The 22,772-nt window shown below is 36.9% G+C and overlaps 1 protein-coding gene across 5 annotated transcripts in view; it reads right to left on the bottom strand.

The window, feature by feature from the left end:
• The window catches only part of MARK1 (MAP/microtubule affinity-regulating kinase 1), a 142,710-nt gene that overhangs the window by 65,637 nt on the left and 54,301 nt on the right, over positions 1-22,772 (bottom strand). For all 5 annotated transcript variants that reach the window (XM_011971069.1, XM_011971070.1, XM_011971072.1 and 2 more), the window contains exons 2-4: positions 19,141-19,344; positions 17,265-17,318; positions 98-146 (exon numbers count right to left, since the gene is read on the bottom strand). In XM_011971069.1, coding sequence (XP_011826459.1) covers positions 98-146; positions 17,265-17,318; positions 19,141-19,344 — 307 coding nt within the window. The remainder of the gene's footprint in view (positions 1-97; positions 147-17,264; positions 17,319-19,140; positions 19,345-22,772) is intronic.

Genomic DNA, 22,772 nt, shown 5'->3' with positions numbered 1-22,772 from the left:
AAAAAAAAAAAAAAAAAAAAAAAAAAATTGTGTCTTTTCAAATACCCTCAAATTAAGGAAAACACTTCATTGCTGATTTTATATATATATTTCATACCTATATTAGGATGATTCAGTATCTTCATTATTCGTACTTCTCGAAATAACTGTTAAAGAAAACAGGTAGACATATTTCTGTTAAAAAAAAAAACAAGCAAGCAGAGAGCCAATTAAAATATTTATTTGAAGAAATTAATCTGCTTATAAAATGCTACAGGATTCTGGTAATGAACTGAAACAAGGTATTTTCTCAGTCCCAACTCTGTGCAAACAAGCTGTGTTAACTTAGACTATGACATTAACTTCTCTGTGACTTGGTTTCTAAAAGAATTTTAAGTAGATGAACTCAAATGGTCTGTGTGTGTGTGTGTGGTGTGTGAATACACTATATGCAAAAAACTTACAATTATTTAACCACTCCTTATGAAAAGCTACAAAAGAAAACCACTGTGAAAATGAAACTAAATGCTCTTTCATATGATTTTTACCCAGAAACCACCTTCCTTAGAGGTTTGACTCTTTAAAGTCATCTTTACTGACTGATCAGACATTTTAATGAAAGATTCAGTAAGGTTTTTAGGTAGATTTGTAGAATAACTTTAAAGAACAATAAAAATGCATTTACTAATTTATATAAAAACAAAATGAAAAGAAGTGACTTGAAACACAAATGTTAAAATTTCCCTGCTTTTCATTTTACTTTTTAAACAATATAGGGCACGTTTTTCAAAAGCATAATTTGGTATTATTTTCTCTATGTCTTTGAGTATGTGTTAGATTCCAAATAAAGCAATTTGTTCAAGAAAATAGGAGAACCAAAAATTGGTGATATTCTGAAAGTATATTAAGACATATGCATTTTATCAGAATAAAATCTAAAGTTACTGCTTTCAGAGGTGACATTTCTCCAGCAAAGATACGCAATAGCCAAAAGGACACAAAAAGATGTTGAACATTATTAATCATTATGGAAATATAAATCAAAGCCACAAAGAGGTACCACCTCACATCTATTAGGATGACTGCTATCAAAAACCAACCCCCAACTCTGCCCAGAAAATAGCAAATGTTGGCGGGGATGTGGAGAAACTGGAACAGTTCTGCAGTGTTGATGGGAATGACAAACGATAAAGCCTCCATGAAAACAATATATAGCAGTTCCTAAAGAAATTAAAAATAGAATTACCATATGATTTAGCAATTCCACTTCTGGATATATGTCATATACCCAAAGAATTGAAAGCAGAGACTCAAGCAGATACTAGTACACCCATGTTCATAGTAGCATTATTTACAATAGCCCCGCAACCAGAGTCTATCAACAGATGAAGAGATAAACAAAATGTGGTGTATACAAACAATGGAATATTATTCAGCCTTAAAAAGGAAGGAGATTCTGAGACATGATAGATACAACATGGATAAACCTTAAGGACATTATGCTAAGTGAAATAAGCCAGTCACAAAAGGGCAAACACTGTATGATTATGCTTATATAAGGTACCTAGAGTGGAGTCGTCAAATTCATAGAGATGTAAAGTAGAATGATGGTTGCCAGGGGCTGGAAGGATGGGGCACTGGGTGGGTTACTGTTTAATGAGTATAGAGTTTCTGTTTTGGAAGATGAAAAACATTCTGGAGATTGATGGTGATGTGTGAACAACAATGTAAATGCACCTTAATGCCACTGAATTGTATACTTAAAATGGTTAAAACGGTAAATTTTGTTAGGTATATTTTACCACAATTTAAGGAAAGAAATAAAACGTGCAAAAATGCATTAATAAATGTTCACCCCAATTAAAATAAGATAACTTAAGGCTTACCTGCAACGAAAAAGCTTGCTTTCACTAGCTATTCTCAATAATTCCTACACAAACCCAGGGAGTCTGTATGTGTGCATATGTATATTCATATAAATAAATTTTTATAAAGTCCATGATACTTACAATTTTAATAATTAAAAATTACCTACCAGTAAATAAAATATAAAGGTGGATTCATTCATGTTCAAGACAAGTACTTTCTGTAACTGTGAAACACATTTTCATTTCAAATTTGGGACAAAGAGCATGCGGGTTAACCTCTCAGTACACATGGTCTTCAGTACACTTGAGATCATCTCTTGTTCTGGCTCTGACAGCACATCTTCCTGACCATCCTCCTGCCTAAGTGGCCCCTCTCAGTCTTCCACTAAACCTCTCCTGCTCTACTCAACCTTTAAACATGGAGCTCATCAGGGTTCAGCCCTTAGTCCCCTTTATCTTCTCAAATACATGTTTCTCCTAATGATTTATCATGGCTTCAAATATCATCGATTTGTTGCTGACTCCTAAATTTAACTTTCTCATCCCAACATTTATATCCAATCCATATACACCTACTCAATGTTTTCACTTGGCTGTCTCACAGAAATTCAAACCCAATACTTGAGTTCTCACACCAAATTTGATACTGGTTTTCCCCAGCTCCATATATCTGTCGAGCACCCTAATGACTGAAACTTTAGGATCATCCTTAACAACACCATCTCTTAAAATTTCTACATCAGATGCATCACTAAGACATTTTTACTCACCTCCACAATTTATTTCAAATCCACCAATGTCTACCCATCCATATTGATACCATTGTCACACTGAATCCCACTGGTCTTGGTACAACCATTCTGACTCTCTTTTCTACCCTCCCATCCTCCAATCTGTTATCCACACATCTTTTCTATCCTCCCATCCTCCAATCCGTTATCCACTAGTTAACATCCACTGGTGGTTTCTCAATGCCATTAGAATAAAACCCCTAACCTTGAACACTGGCTATCAGACTCTGGAAAATATCAAGATCCTATTTACCTCTCTAGCCTTATCTCATGACTCTCAAAGTGCCTACTCTGAGCCTCGTCTGCTCCACCTTTGTGCTCCACAGTCCTAATGGCCCCTTTGAGCTCCAAGTCACTGTAACTGATGATTTTGCTATTTGCAGCCTTGGACAATGGAAGTCAGCCTTCACCCAGAAGTGTTTCTCAGAGTTTTGAACTCTTCACCTCCCAAACAGGGCTAACAGGTTTTAAAAACCAATTAGTTCTTAGCATGCTACTGACTGCTTGTCAAAACTGAGCATCTGACCCACAGAGGGACAGCTGCATTCACTGACCAAATTGCCTTACTCAGGTATGTGAACCAGGAAAAGTCAAAGAAAGTAGCATTGGATGTCATTTTATATACATATACATACATACATATACATATCTATGATACACACACACACAATAGACTTTATTTTTATAGCAGTTTTAGGTTCACAGCAAAATTGAGCAGGAAATACAAAGAGTTTTCATATACTCCCTGTCCCCAAACATGCAGAGCCTCCCCCACCATCAACATCCCAAACCAGAGAGGTACATTTGTTATAATCAATGGACCTACACATCATTATCACTGGAAGTTCACATTTACATTACAGCTCACTCTTGCTACTACTATACATTCTATGGGTTTAGACATGTACCCATCATTTTAGTATTACATAGACTAATACTAACACCGCTCTGAAAATCATGTGTTCCACCTATTCATCCCTCCCTTTTCCCTAACCTCTGGCAACCATTGATCTTTTTATTGTTACCAGTTTTGCCTTTTCCAGAATGTCATATACTTGAAATCATACAGCATGTAGCCTTTTCAGATTGGCTTTTACTTAGTAATACACATTTAAGGTTCCTCCAATTTTTTTCATAGCTTGATAGCTTATTTCCCTTTAGTGCTAAATTATATTCTGCTGTCTAGATGTACCACTGGTTACTCATCCATTCACCTACTGAGGGACATCTTGGTTGCTTCCAAGTTATGACCATTATGACTAAAGCTGCTATAAACATCCGTGTGCAAGTTTCTGTGTGGACGTAAGTTTTCAGCTTCCTTGGGTAAATACCAAGGAGTGCAACTGCTGGATCATATGGAAAGGTATGTGTAGTTTTGTAAGAAACTGCCAAACTCTCTTCTAAAGTGGCTGTACCATTTGCATTTCCACCAGCAACAGATGAGAGTTCCTGTTGCTCCACAACCTTGCCAGCATTTGGTGCTGTGTTTTGGGCTTCCGCTATTCAAATAGGTATGTAGCAGTATCTCATTATTGTTTTAATTATCATTTCTCTGATGACATATGATATGGAATATCTTTTCACATGCTTATTTGCCATCTGTATAACTTCTTTGATGAGGTGTCTGTTCAGATCCTTCACCTATGTGTTAATCGAGTTGTTCATTTTCAAGCCTTTTCAAGCCAATTTTTAGAAGCCTGTTCCAATCCTCAATAATACCAGATGCCTGTGGACAGTAGGAAACGTAGAATGTTCATTAAATATCTTGTTGATTCTAGTTTGTCACATCAGAGAAAGGGTCCTTACCGTGGGCAGTCCTGGAGGTCCTGGGCAGAGGGAGCCAGAAGTCATATTCCCTCAATTCCTCCTCAGGGGTCTCAGGGAGGTGTGGGCCTTGGTCTGAGTGGCGGCCCTCAGGTCAGCAGAGGAGAATGTGCCTGGAATCTGGATGATTATCCAGAGTGAGGGCTGAGGGGGCCTCTCGCTCTGACACAGAAAGGATGCCACCCCTGCCTGGGCCTACCCAGGACTGACAACAGAAATGGAACTCCATGGGGTCCCTTGGTCTGAGCAGGTAGTCCCCTCAGAACACTTTCAGGGTTTTTACCTTGGTTTCTGACTCCACCTGAGCCTCCTCTCTGCCTACCTAACCCGCCCCAGACTCACCTCCCTGAGAACCCCAAAGAGAAACAAGGGGGCACCTCATCAGGTGACCACTGCCCAGAGACTCCCAGGCTGACAATAGGGGTGGGGCTCTACGAGTTAGATTTGCAGAGGATCTAGACTTCTTATTTCAACCTATTTTTTTCCTTACTGTGGCACGAGCAGATAAAATTCACACGTAATATGAGCAGAAAAGATTCACATATAGCTATAAAACCAAAATTCCCAAATCTGATGATTCTAGGTTTTAATGTAACCAAGTAATTTTTTCCAGAAAGTCAAATATGGTAGCTTATTATTTGATGACTTTCATAAAATCATTTTATAAGCACTGAGTAGTAAAATCAGCCATTTAAACATTTAAAAGTCATTTTATAAGAAAAAATGCTTAAGTGTAACTAAGGTAATTTAAAAAATTGAACATTATTTTAAAAAAATATTATTTTCCCCAAGCCTCCAAGAACATATTATAAAGAATAAACACAAACAGTACTTACTTTGGTTTTGCTATAAGATATAGATTTTAAAGTTTATGAACTTGTTATTAATATAAGTAGCACTATTATGTTTCATTTGTAATTTATTTGTATTATCGCTATTATATATCTCTAACAGAAAAGTCCCTGGCATCAATCTTGCTCTCCTACACTCATATACAATATCTAAATGAATTACCACTTCTACTTTCCTCATTTATTCTTGTTTTCTTGTTAAAATTTTACTTATTTGTTCAGCTGTAGGAAATGACTTAAAAAATCACAACTCAGCACTTCAGTGTATCAGACATCTTTGTAACTGGCCTCTACTGAACTAACCTGCCAACCTTTTCTCTACATTTCCTCTGCAACACACAGTGAGTGATATCTATGCACCCATAATGCTCTTGGCTAGTGGTGTTCCCTGCAGCCTTACACTGCAAGCAGCTGAGTATCATGCTTACCAGAGGTTATCTAGGTCCCAAATATGTTTGCCAGTTGCAGTTACTACTGGAAATAGATACTTTAATATATTAGTTTCCTATTGATGAGTAACAAAGTACCATACCCTAGCAATTCTCAACACACATTTGTTGCCTTGCAGTTTCTGTGGCTCAGTAATCCAAGCAAGACTTAACTGGGTCCTCTGCTCAGGTCTCATAAGGCTGCAGTCAAGGTGTTGTCCAGGATGGTTCTCATCTGGATATTTGACTAGGGAAGAATCTATTTCTGAGCTAACCCAGGTTACTGGCAGAATTCATTTCTTTTTAGCTGTTAGTACTGAGGACCCTGGCTTCTTGGTGGCTGTTAGCTAGAGGCCACCCTTACCTATTGAGAGACTGTCCATAGGTCCTTGCCAAGTGGACTTCTCCAACATGGCTATTTACTTTCTTAAGCCAGCAAGTATAGTCTCTAGAACAAGTCTGCTAGCAAGACAGTCTTACATAATATAATATAATCACGACAGTGAAATTCCATCACCTTTTCCCTATCACATTGGTTAGAAGCAAGTCAGTCATAGGTCCTGTTCACAATCAAGGGGAAGGGATAATGCAAAAGTGTGAACATCAGAAGGCAGGTACCATGAGGGTTGCCTCAAAGTCTGTCCAATACAAATTTTACATAAACCAATGAAGTACACGTTTGTTGTTTGACAAAACAAACCAAACTGAATACTTTGGAAATACTAGATAAAAGTTGCTAGACTGCTGTCCAACTAGGTGTGGGCAAGATAAATGTAAAAGATTGGAAAAAAAATCTAGGCTTCTGCTCTAATTGCTGCCTGAGTGTCATTCAATTCTCTCATTAATTAAAACAAAACAAAACTGGAAACAGTAGGAAGTGTATTATGAACTTATGAGTGTGATCTGTACAAGGTAAATAAAGCAGAATGATAACTGGCAGACCCAAACTAAAAAAATAAAAAAAATAAAAAATAAAAGAAAAGAAAAAAGAAAAAAGCTTTGGCCCTACATGAGAAGATTAATCAATGTATATACATTTGTGTGTACAACTGAAGTGTTAAATGTTTATATAACTTTTAATAATTCCTCACTTTAACCTGCTTTTTTCAATTAACAGTTCCTTACTACACTATGAAAGAGGGCTTTTACTTTTACTCTAATTGGCACAGGCATTTCCTGTGTACTAGGAAGTGTGGCCCATTAAGCCACATGAATAAGCCATGTTGGTTTCTGGATTCTAACTCCTCTTCTTTCTCTTGTTTTGACAAAGCACATCACATTACAGAATACCGAAGACAACACTGTCATATGAATAATCTTGAATTGACTCTAGTTACTTTTTATGAAATTACTGGCAAATTTGGTAGTTTTCTCTTAGAATCAGCTGGGACATATCTCAAAACTAACAGAAACATACTGATGTTTCCTGGCAGCTCCATGTTTCAGAACTACTAATCTAAAGAAACAGACTGGCAGCATATTCTTCAGGTATTCCTCCAAAAGCATTGGGGTGTTTTTTTGTTTATTTAATTATTTCATAACTTGGGCTTTTGACTGCAATGAGTTAATAAATTTAATCCCTGACTGGTACCTGGAATGTAGTTATTCCGTTCTACAAAGAACAGACATGAGCTGAGGGATAGGATTAAAATCATTTTGTGAAAACTGGGGCATCCACAACAAAAACAGCACCTAAACAGAAGGCCACTCCACTTCCATCCGGAGAAGAAGCAAGAAAAAGAGTTGTAGGCAGGGCCAAAGTTCTAATCATAACTTTAACTGGAATTTTTAATTCCAATTAAAACAACAATACACAGCCATTGGGTTCCTATATCTCAAATATGTCTTGAGTACACTGTTCAATCCTTAGTTTCCTCTCCTTCAGCAGTTTTGGACAAAGAGAGAGAAAAAAACATAAGCGATAACAATAAGATGTGTGTGGGTTTGGGTGTGTGTTGACTAAAAATGATAGGTAGTTGTCGAAGAATGGTTGCTGTCAGAAGGAGCATCAGGATGTTTTACATGGTATACTGAGTAAAGATAATGGAATACCAGATTCCTACCCCATCAATCATCTCTCCTCCCAAAGAAACACTTGAATTGTCAGCTGGATTTCGATCCCTGTTATGAAATGAACTGTGTTCCCCGCAAATTCATATGTGGAATCCCTAATGCCCAGTGTGACTATACTTGGAGACAGGGACTTCAAGGAGCTAATTAAGGTTAAGCAAGGTCAGAAGGGTGGGGTTTCAATCCAATATGACTGGTGTCCTAAAAAGAGGAAGAAATATCAGGGATGAACTAGTCATGTGCAGGGAGAAAGACCTCAGGAGAAACCAAACCTGCCTACACCTTCATCTTGAATTTCCAGACTCTAGAAAGGTGAGAAAATTTCTGTTAAGTCACCCAGTCTGTGGTATTTTGTGATGGTCCTACTAGCAGACTAATATGATAACCCTCCAAATCTAGAGAATTTTGGCCAATTGAAAAGTATCACATGGCTTCAGCAAATGTCTAAGATATCTCTTCCTCTCCAGGACTCCCCTCAACCGCTGCCTAACTCTTTATTTTCCAGTTGGCTGCATGAAAGAAAGAGACTGAAGCTAATGGCAGAGTTTTCTGCATGAGCTGCATGAGGCAAAAGGCAGCAGGGAGAGGGAGAGGAAGAGCCACATATACATATGTGATCTTTTAACCCAGGGCAGATCCTCATCAGCAAGGTGCCAATCTTCACACTTCTTTGGGTCAGTGGAGAGAGTTAAATGGGCATTTAGACTATGAAAAGAGGTTTGAAACATAGTTATTCTTTAAAAAGTTAATTACTGTATATGTCACATGCTCCAGGTACAAGTACAAAAAATAGAGGTATTTTTAAGAATAGTAGTGCCATGCTACTATTTGAGTTTCTGATGTTAATTTTCAGTTCTTTTTCTTTCTCATTTTCAAACTGTGATGTCACACAATGTTGCTAGCAAATGTAAATTTAGTAAGAGAGCTCTGAATTTACTATTCCCCTTTGAATTTACTGTTTCAGGTTTGCTGTAGGCTGGCAATTAAGGCCAGAGTTTGCTAGAATTGTGTGTTAAATTAGGAAAATAAGTCAGGAGTGAAGGCCCGAGATACGTCTTCTATATCACAGCTATTCTAGTTGTTCAGAGGCCTTTATTGTTTCCTTCTTGGTTCTTGGCTTTGTTCCAGATAACTAAAGTTAGTAAACAATCTTCAATTCTTTGGAGATATTGACTTTTCAATTGGGTCTTTCCTGGCTAGAGCTTAGGTCAGGAATAGCCAAACCCCATTAGTGTCAGTCAACATTTGCCTCAATTATGTGCATTTTCCTTGTCTCTTCTCAACTGCTCTTTGTTCCTTCCTATCTCTTCCATTCTTCTGCTAGTACTCTTTTTGTGATGAGAAAAATTCTGCCATTTTTAGAACTAGCCAACTGGACATGGCTTAAACAATCATCATTCCAGTTACACCCAAAGTGTCATAGTCAGGGGCCAGTCAAATGCACATAGTCTTCTCTCCATCAGACCTGCTCACCAGTCTGATAAAGTTGCCCTTGATCTCCTCAATGTTACAGGACTTCTGCATCGCTTGCTTGATCTTGAGGCAGAAGGAGAACACTGTGGTCATTGGGAGCTTGACAAAGGCAATGGTTGAGCTCGTTCCTCCTGAGAGAGCTATTCCAGGCTGTCTTCAGAGTCACAGTAAACTGGGCTAGGAGAAGGCTGGCACACAGTTCCTGTGCCTTACAACACAGCCTTCTTCACCTTTCAAGGATTGTGCTCTGATTTGGGTTTTAGAAGGGTTAGGAACCCTTCTTTGTCTTCACTGCAATCTTTGTAAAACTTCTATCTGTATCTTTGACAGTTTACTGGCCTATTAATATGAAGTATGGGCGTGGCTTTACCCTGAAGGTGACATGCAGTTCTAAGAGACTGCTAGGTCCTTGTCTAGACTATCTCAGAAGTGCCATTTATTGAGGGATTATGTGTATATATGTATATATATTTTATCTACGTTAACAGAATCCTACAGATTAAACTTTCAGCTTTTTAAATTCTAGGATCATCATGTCATTTCTTTTTTAGCTCTTAGACATCTCATTGGGATGTCAAGTATTTTGTAAAATTATTGCTAGCAGCACTATAACAATTTAAGCTAACTTCTTAAGGTCTTCCTATGAAATTGCAGCACAGAAAGACATCTGAATATAATTAAATGAATACATATTAGGTGATTTATAACTACAACAGTAAAATAATTATTCAGTATTTCTTTATAAAGTTGATAACTTGCAGCCAATTATTCATTGCAAAGTAATAGAGGGAAATACCCTATAAATGATAGCCTGTGTCAGTTTCCCAAAGTTTTGTCTTCACATAGGTAGATTATAAGATTCTTATAAGAAGATTATAAATCTTATAATTTTTTATAAACCAGTACCAATTTCATATTACTAGAATCTCTCCTAAGGTCCTGAACAGCTTTGGGTATAAATCAGTGCTCAGTAAAAGTAATTGTTGGAGATATGAAGTTAAATAATTTCAGAAAGAAGATATTAAAAGTAGCCTAAATTTGAAAAGATGGCCAATTTCATTAGAAATCATGGAAATTAAAATTAAAACTAGATACAACTTCACACCCATAACGTTGGCAAAAGTTTTAAAACATGGTAATATAAAGTGTTGACAAGAATGTGGAGCAATAGTAAATCTCATACAGTGCTGGCTTAAGTAAAAATTGGTACAGCTACATTGGAGAGCAATTTGACATTATCTAGTAAAGTTGAGGTTATGCATGCCCTTCAACCCAGCAACTCTACTTGGAGAGAGACATCCCTCTATATATCTTCTCAAAAAGATACACACAATAATGGTCATTCATTATCTGTATAGTAAAAACAAATAGTTAACTAACTCGAAAAACAAAATAAAATACAAACATAGAACAATAAAATCCACTAACAGGAAAATAAATAGATGTGGTATATTAAGGAGAAAATGGATAAACCATGCATGGCATATTCATACAATGAGATCCAACAATAGCAATAAAAAATAAAAGAACAAGGTCAAGCATGGTGGCTCACGCCTGTAATTCCAGCACTTTGGGAGGCCGAGGCAGGTGGATCACCTGAGGTCAGGAGTTCAAGACCTGCCTGGCCAGCATAGTGAAACCCTGTCTCTACTAAAAATACACAAAATTAGCTGGGCTTGGTGGCGGGTGCCTGTAATCCCAGCCACTTGGGAGGCTGAGACAGAAGAATCACCTGAACCCAGGAGGTAGAGGCTGCAGTAAGCCAAGATCACGCCATTGCACTCCAGGCTGTGCAACAAGAGTGAAACGCTGTCTCAAAAAAAAAAAAAAAAAAAAAAGGAAGAAAGAAAGAATAAGACTATATAACTAGCATGAATAAACTATAAGACAATGTTAAATGAAAAAATCCGGTTACAGAAAGATAGGACATTTTAAAATAACAAATATACTATATTTTAAGTACAATCATATGTAAAAAAAAGTTTTTAAAAATTTGAATGGGAATAAGAAAGACCAAATTCAGAATAGTAGTTATTTCTAGGTAGGAAAAGACAAGACTGGAACCAAGAAATGACACATGGGGCTTCAACTGTAGCTGTGATGTTTTATTTCTTTAAAAACAAGATTAGAATAAAACATTTTAGTTTAATAAATAAATATCATGAGAAAGCAACTTTTTTAAAATGGGAAAGACATTTTGAAGTCCCTATCCAAAAATTAAAAATAGACTAGTTTATTATATCAAGAAACTGCCAAGCTTAGAAAAACATGAAAATATGACTCTTAAAATAACTAAATAAGAAAAAAGACCGTGACTTTTAAAACAGCCAGATGGTTAGTCTAAACTTCATAGGTGACTTAAATAGTCTAAGCCTCCTTCATTTCCCTCAAGAGAAAATTCTTCCACATTGATTTCAGTATATCTTAAGTAGCTTCTTGAGAACACAGAAATGGATGCTTTGCAGCTATTAAAAACCAAGCAATTAGGATAGAGGTTTTCGGAGTTAGAGGCAGAATACAGGCATTAAACCAAAAACATCAGAAACAAAAAGCATCAACAAACAAATCAACAAAATGACTACCAAAACTAAAACAAATAAAAATGGAAGTGATTATTTATAAATAACTTGGTTATGAGTGCTTGATTTTATGGAGGTTAAGTGGATTTAACACTGTCAGAGGAATAGGAAAGGTTTTCCTGAAGAAGTAACTCTAGGCTGAAATGGGAGGAATGAGTAAGGACTAATTAAGGGAAGAGGGGAGATAAGCCTTACCCAGAAGGTGGGAGAAAGTTGCAAAGGCCTGGTAACTGGAATAGAGTATGAATAGGAGCAGATGAAAATCACTAAAGCTGCAGGAGTTGGGGAAGAGGAGAGTAAAGAGAAGCTATGGGGAGTTCATGGTCCATGAGGTAGAAAACGAAGGTAGGACCTTTATATCATGTTAACAAATTTGATTTTTGGACTACAAACAATAAAATGCCATCTGAAAGTTTAAACAAAGGGATAGCATATTCAAAGACGTATTTTGCATCCTTGACGACTTTTAAACTCTACGTATTACATTTTAAACTCTCTCTCTCTCTCTCTCTCTGTGTGTGTGTGTGTGTGTGTGTACGTACATACGTACATAAAGTGGATGCAGTTAGAAGGCTACAAGAAGATAATAGTGACTTTGTCTAAACTGGTCATGATGGAGAAAGATAAAAGCAGATATTTTCAAAAGAGATATAAGAAATAAAATCAGCAAGACTGAAAATTCCCAAGTCACAGTCATAGATTGGGAAAATGAATAAGCATTAGGTAATGTTTCAGATAATTCTGAAGACATTCAGAGTGATTACTGAATCTAACCTTAAAGAGATATTCCTCCCTGAAGATTATGTATGGCTGTCAAATTCTAGGTTGTCAAGCTTATTAAACTCAAAATCTGAAAGACTGGAAGTTTTAATTTGAGGGATATTAGCAAACAGATTTTTGATATACTCTTTGGATATGCTTGCTCTGGAAGATATTCTTCATATTTGGATGCACATCTGTATGTTAAAAATGCCCAATTATATGTCATTGAGCCCTTTCTCCAGTAATTAAAGAAGGCTAACAAGGTTTAGAAAAGTCAGATTTTTGGTCACTAAACTGCACCGTTTGTTTCTCTCAGCAAATCTGATGATCACATCCTCAACATTTAAACTGTTGGTATTTTAGCCAGATATTAATATTATTGGTATCACCTTTGAAACACTTGTTTAAACACCTTTTCCCTCAAAATCCCCATATTTCAGCGTGAAAAGTATACTTCCCACCAATTCTGCATATGATTTTATGTTAAACCCTGTTTTCAGTATTTTGTCCGAAACCAAATCAAAATTAAAAGCATCTTGCCAACCGCTAATTTCATGGAGAAGGAAACAGTGGGTAACTGGGCATTAGGCATAATCTTATTTATTCACATGGTAGTATTATTCCTTGCAGAATATCCCCACCTTTAAATTTCAAAAAAGCTCTAGGGGTATTTCATCATTATTGATTAAAAGATATGCAGTCTACATACCATTTCACAAAATAATAATTCTCTTATCACTTATGTTTTTGTTGGCTCACGTAAGAACTAGCCAAATTGTTCCTTCAAATGATCCACACACGTGACAAGAACTGTATGAAAGAATTACTCAGCACATAAGTGGTTTTGTTCAGCTATAAAGTGAAATATGCTATATGTGAGAGTAGCTGATATTTCAATATATGCCCAATAGTAACGTTTGTTAAGGAATACTTCCAAAGCACTTCTTCTGCTCGCTCCTTGATAAAAATATTTGTCAATAATTTTGTGATTGGTTTTACAAGTTTGGTTTCTGATAATTTGCTAAAACATACTGAATTCTGAATATTGCTCCCATGGTTCTGTTCTCCTCTCTACCTTTCGCTATGAAATTCTTCAACATGACAAAGATTATTTTGCAGATATTCTGGAAAACTTAATTAGCTTACCAGAGAGGTCTCTGAGCTTTATTCAAAAACTCACAAAAGTTTAAATGGCTTAGGCCACCATTTGACAACATTTTATATAACAAGTAACACACCAGACATGAGTGGTAAATTGAAAATTCATTTAATAAAGTCTAATTTTCAGAATTCAATAATTTAAATTTTTTACCCTTTTCCTGTTTGTGTAAAATCACTGTCCTAGCAAAGCAATTCACATTCTATAAAACTTCAATGCAGCAGTCATCTATTATATAATGACATAATTCTGAGTTGTAGTAAGTCTTGTTTTTATTTTCATTACAGATTTTACTAGTTAGGAAATCACTTCTGAACTACTTAGCCACTTTTGTGAATCTGGAACATAAAATAACACAGTAAAACAATGGAAAATGTAAACTAATAAGTGATACACGGAAGATACAAAAATGTTAGCAGAGATTAACTGTACCCTGGTGACTATAAGCTGAGGCAGACTTGACACAAACTTTGCCATCTTTGCATAAATTGATGTGTCCGAGTTTCAAAACTAGTGATATCTCTGAGAAAATGATCCTACAACATTTCAAATTTATGAACTATGAAAAATATTGTTTCATTATTTTGCTTTTCCTTCAACATTAGTAGGCTGCTTAAAAGAACCCCAGGAGGCTGGGTGTGGTGGCTCATGCCTGTAATCCCAACACTTTGGGAGGTCAAGGTGGGTAGACCACGAGGTCAGGAGATTGAGACCATCCTGGCCAACATGGTGAATCCCTGTCTCTATTAAAAAAAAAAAAAAAAAAAAAAAAATTAGCCGGGTGTGGTGCGTGTGCCTGCAGTCCCAGCTACTCAGGAGGCTGAGGCAGGAGAATCCCTTGAGCTTGGGAGGTGGAGGTTGCAGTGAGCCAAGATAGCGCCACTGCACTCCAGCCTAGGCGACAGAGAGAGACTCCGTCTCAAAACAAACAAATAAACAAACAAACAAACAAAACCCAGGAATCACTAGTGTGGTTCATGGACCCTCTTCTAAAATACATTATTATATGAGGCAGAACTAATGCTTTGAAGAGGAAGAACTAAAAATAGCATCTACCTTAAATACTTTGTAACTATGAAAACTAATTAAATTGGATTCCATTAATTCAAAATATGTAATACAAATAATATGAGCATATTATGGGAACAATATTGAAGCCAAAGATACTTAACAATTCCAAAAACCAAACGCGTTTAAGAGCTTTGTATTTTGGCAGTGTTAAGCAGTTGGTGTATCAACTTTAGATTATTTTATCTATCATTGATGTTTGCAAAGGAAGGCAATAATTCCTATAAATATCTGATACACAGAAGAGGGTAAAGGAGAGGGATCAGCTTAAATTCAGATCAAAACAGAACAAATTTACCCAAACACTTCTAGAAGTGAGATTACAATGAATCCTTATTTCATATAAATGTGCGATAATTACCTGCCTTTTAATGAGTATACCTAAGACATGGAAGCAAATTTTACTATCTTTTCCAATGCTAGGGAAAAATGGATTGTTTTACATCCCATTACTTTTTAGGTATGACTCACTGGGAGATGCCACTGCCTAAATGGGAAAGGTCAAATGCTGAATGTTCTAAACACATGAGAGTTAATGAAGACTTGATCTGTTTTTTCTTCAGAACTTCTAAAAGAAAGCAAATCTATGAACATACATGTAAATCACTTAAAAAACAATCACACATACACAGTGTACTGGCTACATTTAGTGAGTCTTCATCTTTATTTTTATTTTCACAGGTTAAAGAAAACAAAATTGTATCATTTTTTATATGCCTATTTGGAAAAGCAATACTTTATCAACAAGATTAGTAGACTATATGACAGAAATTACTTATCATCAAGAAGTATACATTTTAGTTATTCAGATAAAGAAAGCAACATTCAGTCTCATGTTCACATGTTTCAGTAAGTACAACTTTGTTTATACAACCTTGGAAAAGACAGAGTAGGAGCCGCATTACTGTGTATTCCAGCTAGCACAACAGGCCTGAGTAGTTCTAGATGCCACTTAAAATCACTCAATTTGCTAGGGTAATCCACAGCTAAATACAGGAAAAGTAGAAAAGCTAGGTGAGCCACGGACAGGGACACTGTGTACAGTTACAAAGTCTGTGCATTTTAAATGGGTTCCCAGCACACGGGTGGGCAAAGACATATCCCACTGTGGTTCCAGCCCAGTAAAAAACAGCATCTTTGCGTAGTTAATTGGTCCAGGGAAGATGTCTTTTTGTCACTTACACAAATGCATCACGGTTAGCAAAAAGACTGATGCTAGAAGAAGAGACTTTCTCCCAGAAGAAACTTAGAATACATTATCTCACATTCACGGAAAAAATAGAACCCAGCAAAGTTTTCATGTTCTTACTGGGCAGAAATATCAGTGTTACGAAAAGTTAAACTGGTTGTCAAATTTTCAAAAGAATCTCCAATAAGTACAAAGGCAGAGCTCTAAGAAGAAATCTGGGACTGAGCCAAATGAGAAGAAAGTTTGAATAACACAAACCTAAATTTTTAATCTAATGCTACAATCATAGCAGATGTAAGCACAGCATACTAACACTTTCTTATAAGATTCTTTCTGTTTTAGGAATTCAAAGTCGTTTGTGTTAAAATTACATATGTGACAATGGTCCCATTACATTCTAATAAAAGTCACAATGTACATTCTCTCACTCTATACAAACCTATCATATATGGCATAAATGTTAAAACATTCGTTTCATTTTTAAAGTACTAAAATGCACATCTGAGAAAATTTTCTCATTTAAGTAATTAATGAAGTAACATGAAATAGCTTTGGTTTGCTAAGGCAATCTCCGTCCTAACTGCTTTCTTTTCTCTCTATGTTGTTTCATATTTTCATCCTTTAAAGAAACATTCTTATTTTTTACTGTGAGTTATCTGAAAGACTAGTAGTTCTTGTGGAAGAAGGAAGAAGAGCAAATGAAGCAATAAAAGGAAACTCACCTATGAACAATATTAACTTCTAACTAGATTTTTAATTACAAAGCTTACCAGCAAGGTCTCTGGACTTCATCTGAAAATTCACAAAAGTTTAAATGGCTTAGGCCACCATTTGTCATTTTATATAACAGCTAAGACACCAGATACTATCAGTAAGTGGATTATTCATTTAATATAAATCTAATTTTCAGAGGTCAATTCTGAATACTTGAAAATACTTCAAAATATTTGAATATTTCAAATCCTGAATATGTATGATACAAGGTTTTATTCTATTGAATAGAAGAGATAAATTTCTTTCATATGGTACATGTATTTAAGTATTAGATAGTTTTCAAGCAACTACTTGGTAAGTCATAAACATTACATTTTATATCATGTCTTTTCTTCACATATTGATGAAATGTAGAATTGTAGCTAACAGAAAATTTAGAATGATTTTACAGAACATCATATATTAATGATAAACTCACATTCTAATTACTTATTAAATTAATTAAATACCTTTTGTAGACTGGTAGGATTTAGCTGAGTTTTGTCTATTATTTTCACAGCAACCTAAAAAAAAAAAAGAATCATTAAACTCTGTTTGAAAAATGCATATTTTAATTAATAAAACTTATAAAAAACCCAACTTTTGTTTCATTCCTAACTAGATATCATTTCGCTCTTTTTAGGTATTCACATAATCAGATAGTAACATTTTGATAATTTGGCAGCCTTAGAATATACTCCATTGACCCAAGTCCTTAATCTTTTGATCCTGAGCCAATGAAATGAAAGCGTTGCTATTTCTTCTAAGTTTCCTTCTTTAAAGTAAAAATCATCCTGTATCTTAACCTTTTACTCATGATCTTGATAAGCAACAATTATAGGGGGGAAGTGGCTTGTAAACTTGCAGTAAGTTAAATATTATGTGAATAAAACAATTCTGCTGGTAGAGAGATTGGATATCCAAGCTCACTTAGAGCAAACTGACAAAACGGACCTGAATATCTAAGGCTCTGCCCCGTATTCCCTGTCTCTGAATGGCACCTAGGGTCAGAATAGACAGAAGGAACCAAATTCAATGGGAAACGACAATAATATTATATATAGAGCAAAGTGAAAATTTATTAAAAATATTTTTATTGAGTTTTTTTTTTTTTTTGAGGCAGGATCTCATTCTGTTGCTAAGGCTGGAATACAGTGGAGCTATCACAGTTCGCTGCAGCCTTGACCTCCCGGGCTCAAGTGACCCTCACCTCAAGCTCCCAAGTAGCTGGGACTACAGTTGCACACTACCATGCCTAGCTAATTTTTGTATTTTTTGTAGAGCCGGGGTTTTGCCATGTTGCCCAGGCTGGTCTTGAACTCCTGGCCTCAAGCAATTATGCCTGCCTCAGCCTCCCAAGGTGCTGGGATTGCAGGCATGAGCCACTGCATTGGGCCTGATTAAGATTTTTTTTTTATATAATGTCCTAATCAGATCTAGTAAACGTTATGTAATACAAAATGTTACACGTTTATTAAAATAAAGTCTTTAACCCTAGCATACAGATATATATACACAATGTACATATATGCAAGTATATAAATCCTTACTATATAAATACATATAAGTTAAAACACATGGCCGGGCGCGGTGGCTCAAGCCTGTAATCCCAGCACTTTGGGAGGCCGAGACGGGCGGATCACGAGGTCAGGAGATCGAGACCATCCTGGCTAACACGGTGAAACCCCGTCTCTACTAAAAAATACAGAAAACTAGCCGGGCGAGGTGGCGGGCGCCTGTAGTCCCAGCTACTCCGGAGGCTGAGGCAGGAGAATGGCGTGAACCCGGGAGGCGGAGCTTGCAGTGAGCTGAGATCCGGCCACTGCACTCCAGCCTGGGTGACAGAGCGAGACTCCGTCTCAAAAAAAAAAAAAAAAAACACATGAGATTTTAGAAATCCAATTATCTTACTACCTGAGAAAACCACCCACACAGAAGTACTTGTTCAATGTAGTCTCTAAATACATACAAATTAGCAGGTGACTTTCTACATATTTATACCTAACTTATCTCAAGCAGCAAGAACTTTTGTTCCTGAGGGTTGGGCAGCAATGGAAATCAGAAATGTTCACAGAAATCATATAACGAAAGTCAACATCTGAGGAAAGCTCATCTGCAGCACACCTGATTGATAAGATGCTAATATGTATGAATGATTCTTTTCTAAATATTAAAAGGTCAACCTTTATGCCACGATAAACCTCTGCCTACTAATGTTCCATTCACACATACCCCAGTGTTTACCATATTGAAACTGTCATTTACTCCCAAACATGAGCTATAGGGAAGCTTTAACAAGACTCCAGAGAGGTCCAGGCAGATATTAAAAGGCATTGTGAAACTTACCTCTCTACCAGTTAGAACGTGTCTTGCCAATTTGACTTTGGCAAAATTTCCCTTCCCTATTGTTTTTTGTAAACGGTAATTTCCAATGTGAGGCTGTTCATCTGTTGCTGATGTAATGGAGTTTCTACACCGGGGGATGTTCTGTCTGCTACTCGACTTGGTAGGCTGGATGTGCGGTTCAGTATATCCATCCACAGATGTATGCTAAGAAAAAGTTTACAAGATTTCATTGTTAAATTATATTATAAAAGGACAAGTAAAAAGGGTACAAATAATTATTATTACCAATTCTTCAATAACAATATATTGCACTACATCCTTTTAAAGTTTGAGCATTCTATTTATAATTTCTTCTGGACTTCAGTTCCCTTTACCAGGTAGAGTATAATTGCTTAAAACGAAATATTCAGGCCAGGAATGGTGGCTCACGCCTGTAATCCCAGCACTTTCGGAGGCCAAGGCAGGCGGATCACTTGAGGTCAGGAGGTCAGGACCAGCCTGGTCAATATAGTGAAACTCCGTCTCTACTAAAAACACAAAAGTTAGCCGGTTGTGGCAGCACATGCCTGTAATCGCAGCTACTTGGGAGGCTGAGGGAGGAGAATCACTTGAACCTGGGAGGCGGAAGTTGCAGTAAGCCAAGATCATGTCAGTGCACTCCAGCCTGGGTGACAGAGCGGGACTCCATCTCAAAAAAATAAAATAAAATGAAATATTCTACATGGCTTTAGGGATAGGCTTTCAATTTAAAATTGTAAATAAATATACAGCCAGAAGCCTCACAAACCTTATTATTCCTTATAAAGGTGTTATCTCTTTAGGTTGTGATGACAGTATAGTTCAGGGCTGCTTCATTAAAAAGGCAGAATATCTTTATTGCCAAGACAACCTCACGGGTGTAAATCTCTTTCTCAAAACTAGCCCAGCCATTTGTCAAGTTCTTGCTTCCATTTTAGGGGCATATAACTCAAAAAACTGACCAATGAGCTGCCTGCCTCAAGTATACCTATAATTCATTCCTGCCCAACGCCCTCACCCAGTTTATCGTGTCCAAGTGAAAGCTATCTATAGTCCTGCCCAGGTCCATAACCTATCCATTGCATCAGTGTTGTTCTGGAGGCAAAGATGTCACTTTGTCTCATGGCCTCACGCTAACCTACAACTGCAACGGATAGCTGATCCTGTTCACCTATGGACTCAGCATCTAAATTCCCAGGTCAAGCTGCCTAACCAGCTCTGTTTCACTAGCTGTGATTGTTCCTGTTCTTGTCTAGTTTTGTCTATATTTTGATATACATAAAGTTTCTAGCAGTTTTTGTGAAAATGTTGAATCGCACATGATAAACACAACATCTCTCTCTGGCATCTTAAAAAATTGCTGAAGAAGAGTAAAACAAAATAACAAAGGAAAGGATATCTTTTGTTTGCAAAATAATGCAGAGTTATATTGCCCCACCTATAGGACCAACAGCTTCCTAAAGAATTTTGATCTTAAAGGCAACATTAAAGAGGAATCAATAATTTACCAATCTCATGCAAAGCATGATTCAAAGTCATTTTTCTATTTGTAACTACTTTTTGTTTTATTTTATGATAATTTTTTAAAACTCAGCTCAGGACTAAGGGTTTTTGCTGGGTCTTACACACCTCTGCAGCTTTTGGCCTCATTCTGTGTTAGATGCACTTTGGTGTATTCTCACCACAACCTGTACTTCCACGTACCACAGCATGCTTTCCATTGTGCTATCATTAAACATTTACTTGCCTGTCTCCCACCACCCTATTATAAACCATTTTAGGACAGAGATGTTTTCTTTTCATCTTTATACACTCAGCACATTACAGGTTACCAGATACATAGGAAGGATTCAATAAAGCAATAGTTTTCACAGTGTTATCCCTGGACCAGCACCATCAGAATCATCTGAGAACTTGTTCAAAATACAAATTCTCTGGTCTTATTCCAGACCTACTGACTATGAAACTCTGTGGGGAGGGTCCAGCACTCCGTGTTTCAACAAGTTCTCCAGGCGATTCTGATGCATGCCAACATTGGAGAACTGCAATGAAAATAATGTAAGGAGGAGTAAAATATAAAGTTACTCACTGGCTCTTGGAGACTTTTCTATTATCTGGGTAGAAACAAGAGATTTTAATTATAGTACTTAATTTCTAAGAGTTAACAGACTGCCATTATATTTCCTACAACTAGTACTTCTCTACCTGAACTTGTTCTGCAGGGAATGCTGACTTCTCCAGGCTTCAAGATGTATCTTTTTTTTTTTTCTGCAACAGGGTCTTGCTCTGTCACCCAGGCTGGAGCGCAGTGGCATGATCACTGCTCACTGCAGCTTCAAGTGATCCTCCCTCTTGAGTAGCTGGGACTACAAGCATGCACCGCTGCCCCTGGCTACTTTAAAAAATTTTTTTTTTTTTTTGTAGAGATGGAGTCTCATCATGTTGGCCAGGCTGTTCTCAAACTCCTGGGCTCAAGCAATCCTCCCACCTCAGCCTCCCAAAGTGCTGAGACATAGGCATTAGCCACCGCATCTGGCCATTCATCTTTCAAGATTTAATATGAGTACCTCCTCCACACAGCTTTCTATGCCTTTTCACAGAGATAATTATTCCTCTTTTCTGTTGCTACCTATATACCCAATATATACTTCAACTATTAGAACTCTCACACCATCTTCTAAGTACTTGTCCATGGTCTGTGTTTACCGCTGACTTAAAGCTCCTAAAGCCCCATAACTTAATACAGTGTTAGGCACAGATAAGGCATTTGATACATACTAACTAAATTGTAGGGATTTAGGATCCTCATACTCCTGGTACCCTTACAGAATGACTTCTGAGGAATGAGTCCATGCTGTCCAGATCTTTGATGCATATAAAAGCAATATGCATTAAAATACTTGAGATGTAACTCAGCTCCTAATGCTGATTGTAGGCTATATATTGATACTATACCACATTTTGATGGACTGTATTATTAACCCCAAATTTTCACACCCTTTGCCATGTAACTTTTCCAGGACCCTCCCACTGAGGGGGGACATACTTTCCTACTCTTTGGGTTCAGTCACATGATTTTTTTTTTTTTTTGGCCAATAAAATGAGTTAGAAATGATGGTAGGCAAGTCCCAACCTAGACTTCAAGAGGTCTTGTTGTGTCTCAACTTGCTTTCTGCCATCACCATAAGAAGGACTTATCCAGGCTGACAGCAGAAGGATGATAAGAAATACATGGAGCAGAGTCACTCCAAGTTAAGCCAAGATTTAATCAACTGCTCCCCAGCTGACTCTGACTCATGAGAAATCATAAATGGTTCTTGGTTTAAGCCACTTAGGTTGGGATGATTTGTTACACAGCAATGTCAGTAGATACACAATGCTATCATTATTTTAAAATTAAAAAGTAAACATAAGAGAAAAGGCAAAAACTTATGAACAATTAAAAGATTCTTATCAGACACGTTTACATTTTAGCAGAGTCTAGAAAGAAAGGATGAGGGAGGGAGGGAGGAAGGAAGGAAGGGAAGAAGGAAGGAAGGAAGGTGAGGAGGAGGAGGGGAGGAGGGAAGGAGAGAAAGAGGAAGGAAAGAAGGAGGGAGGGAGGGAAGGAAGGA

Source organism: Mandrillus leucophaeus, unplaced genomic scaffold (assembly GCF_000951045.1).
Source record: "Mandrillus leucophaeus isolate KB7577 unplaced genomic scaffold, Mleu.le_1.0 Scaffold985, whole genome shotgun sequence".
Classification (NCBI taxonomy): Eukaryota; Metazoa; Chordata; class Mammalia; order Primates; family Cercopithecidae; genus Mandrillus; species Mandrillus leucophaeus.
Note: the sequence above shows the minus strand (reverse complement) of the source record. Positions and strands in the feature narration are given on the sequence as shown.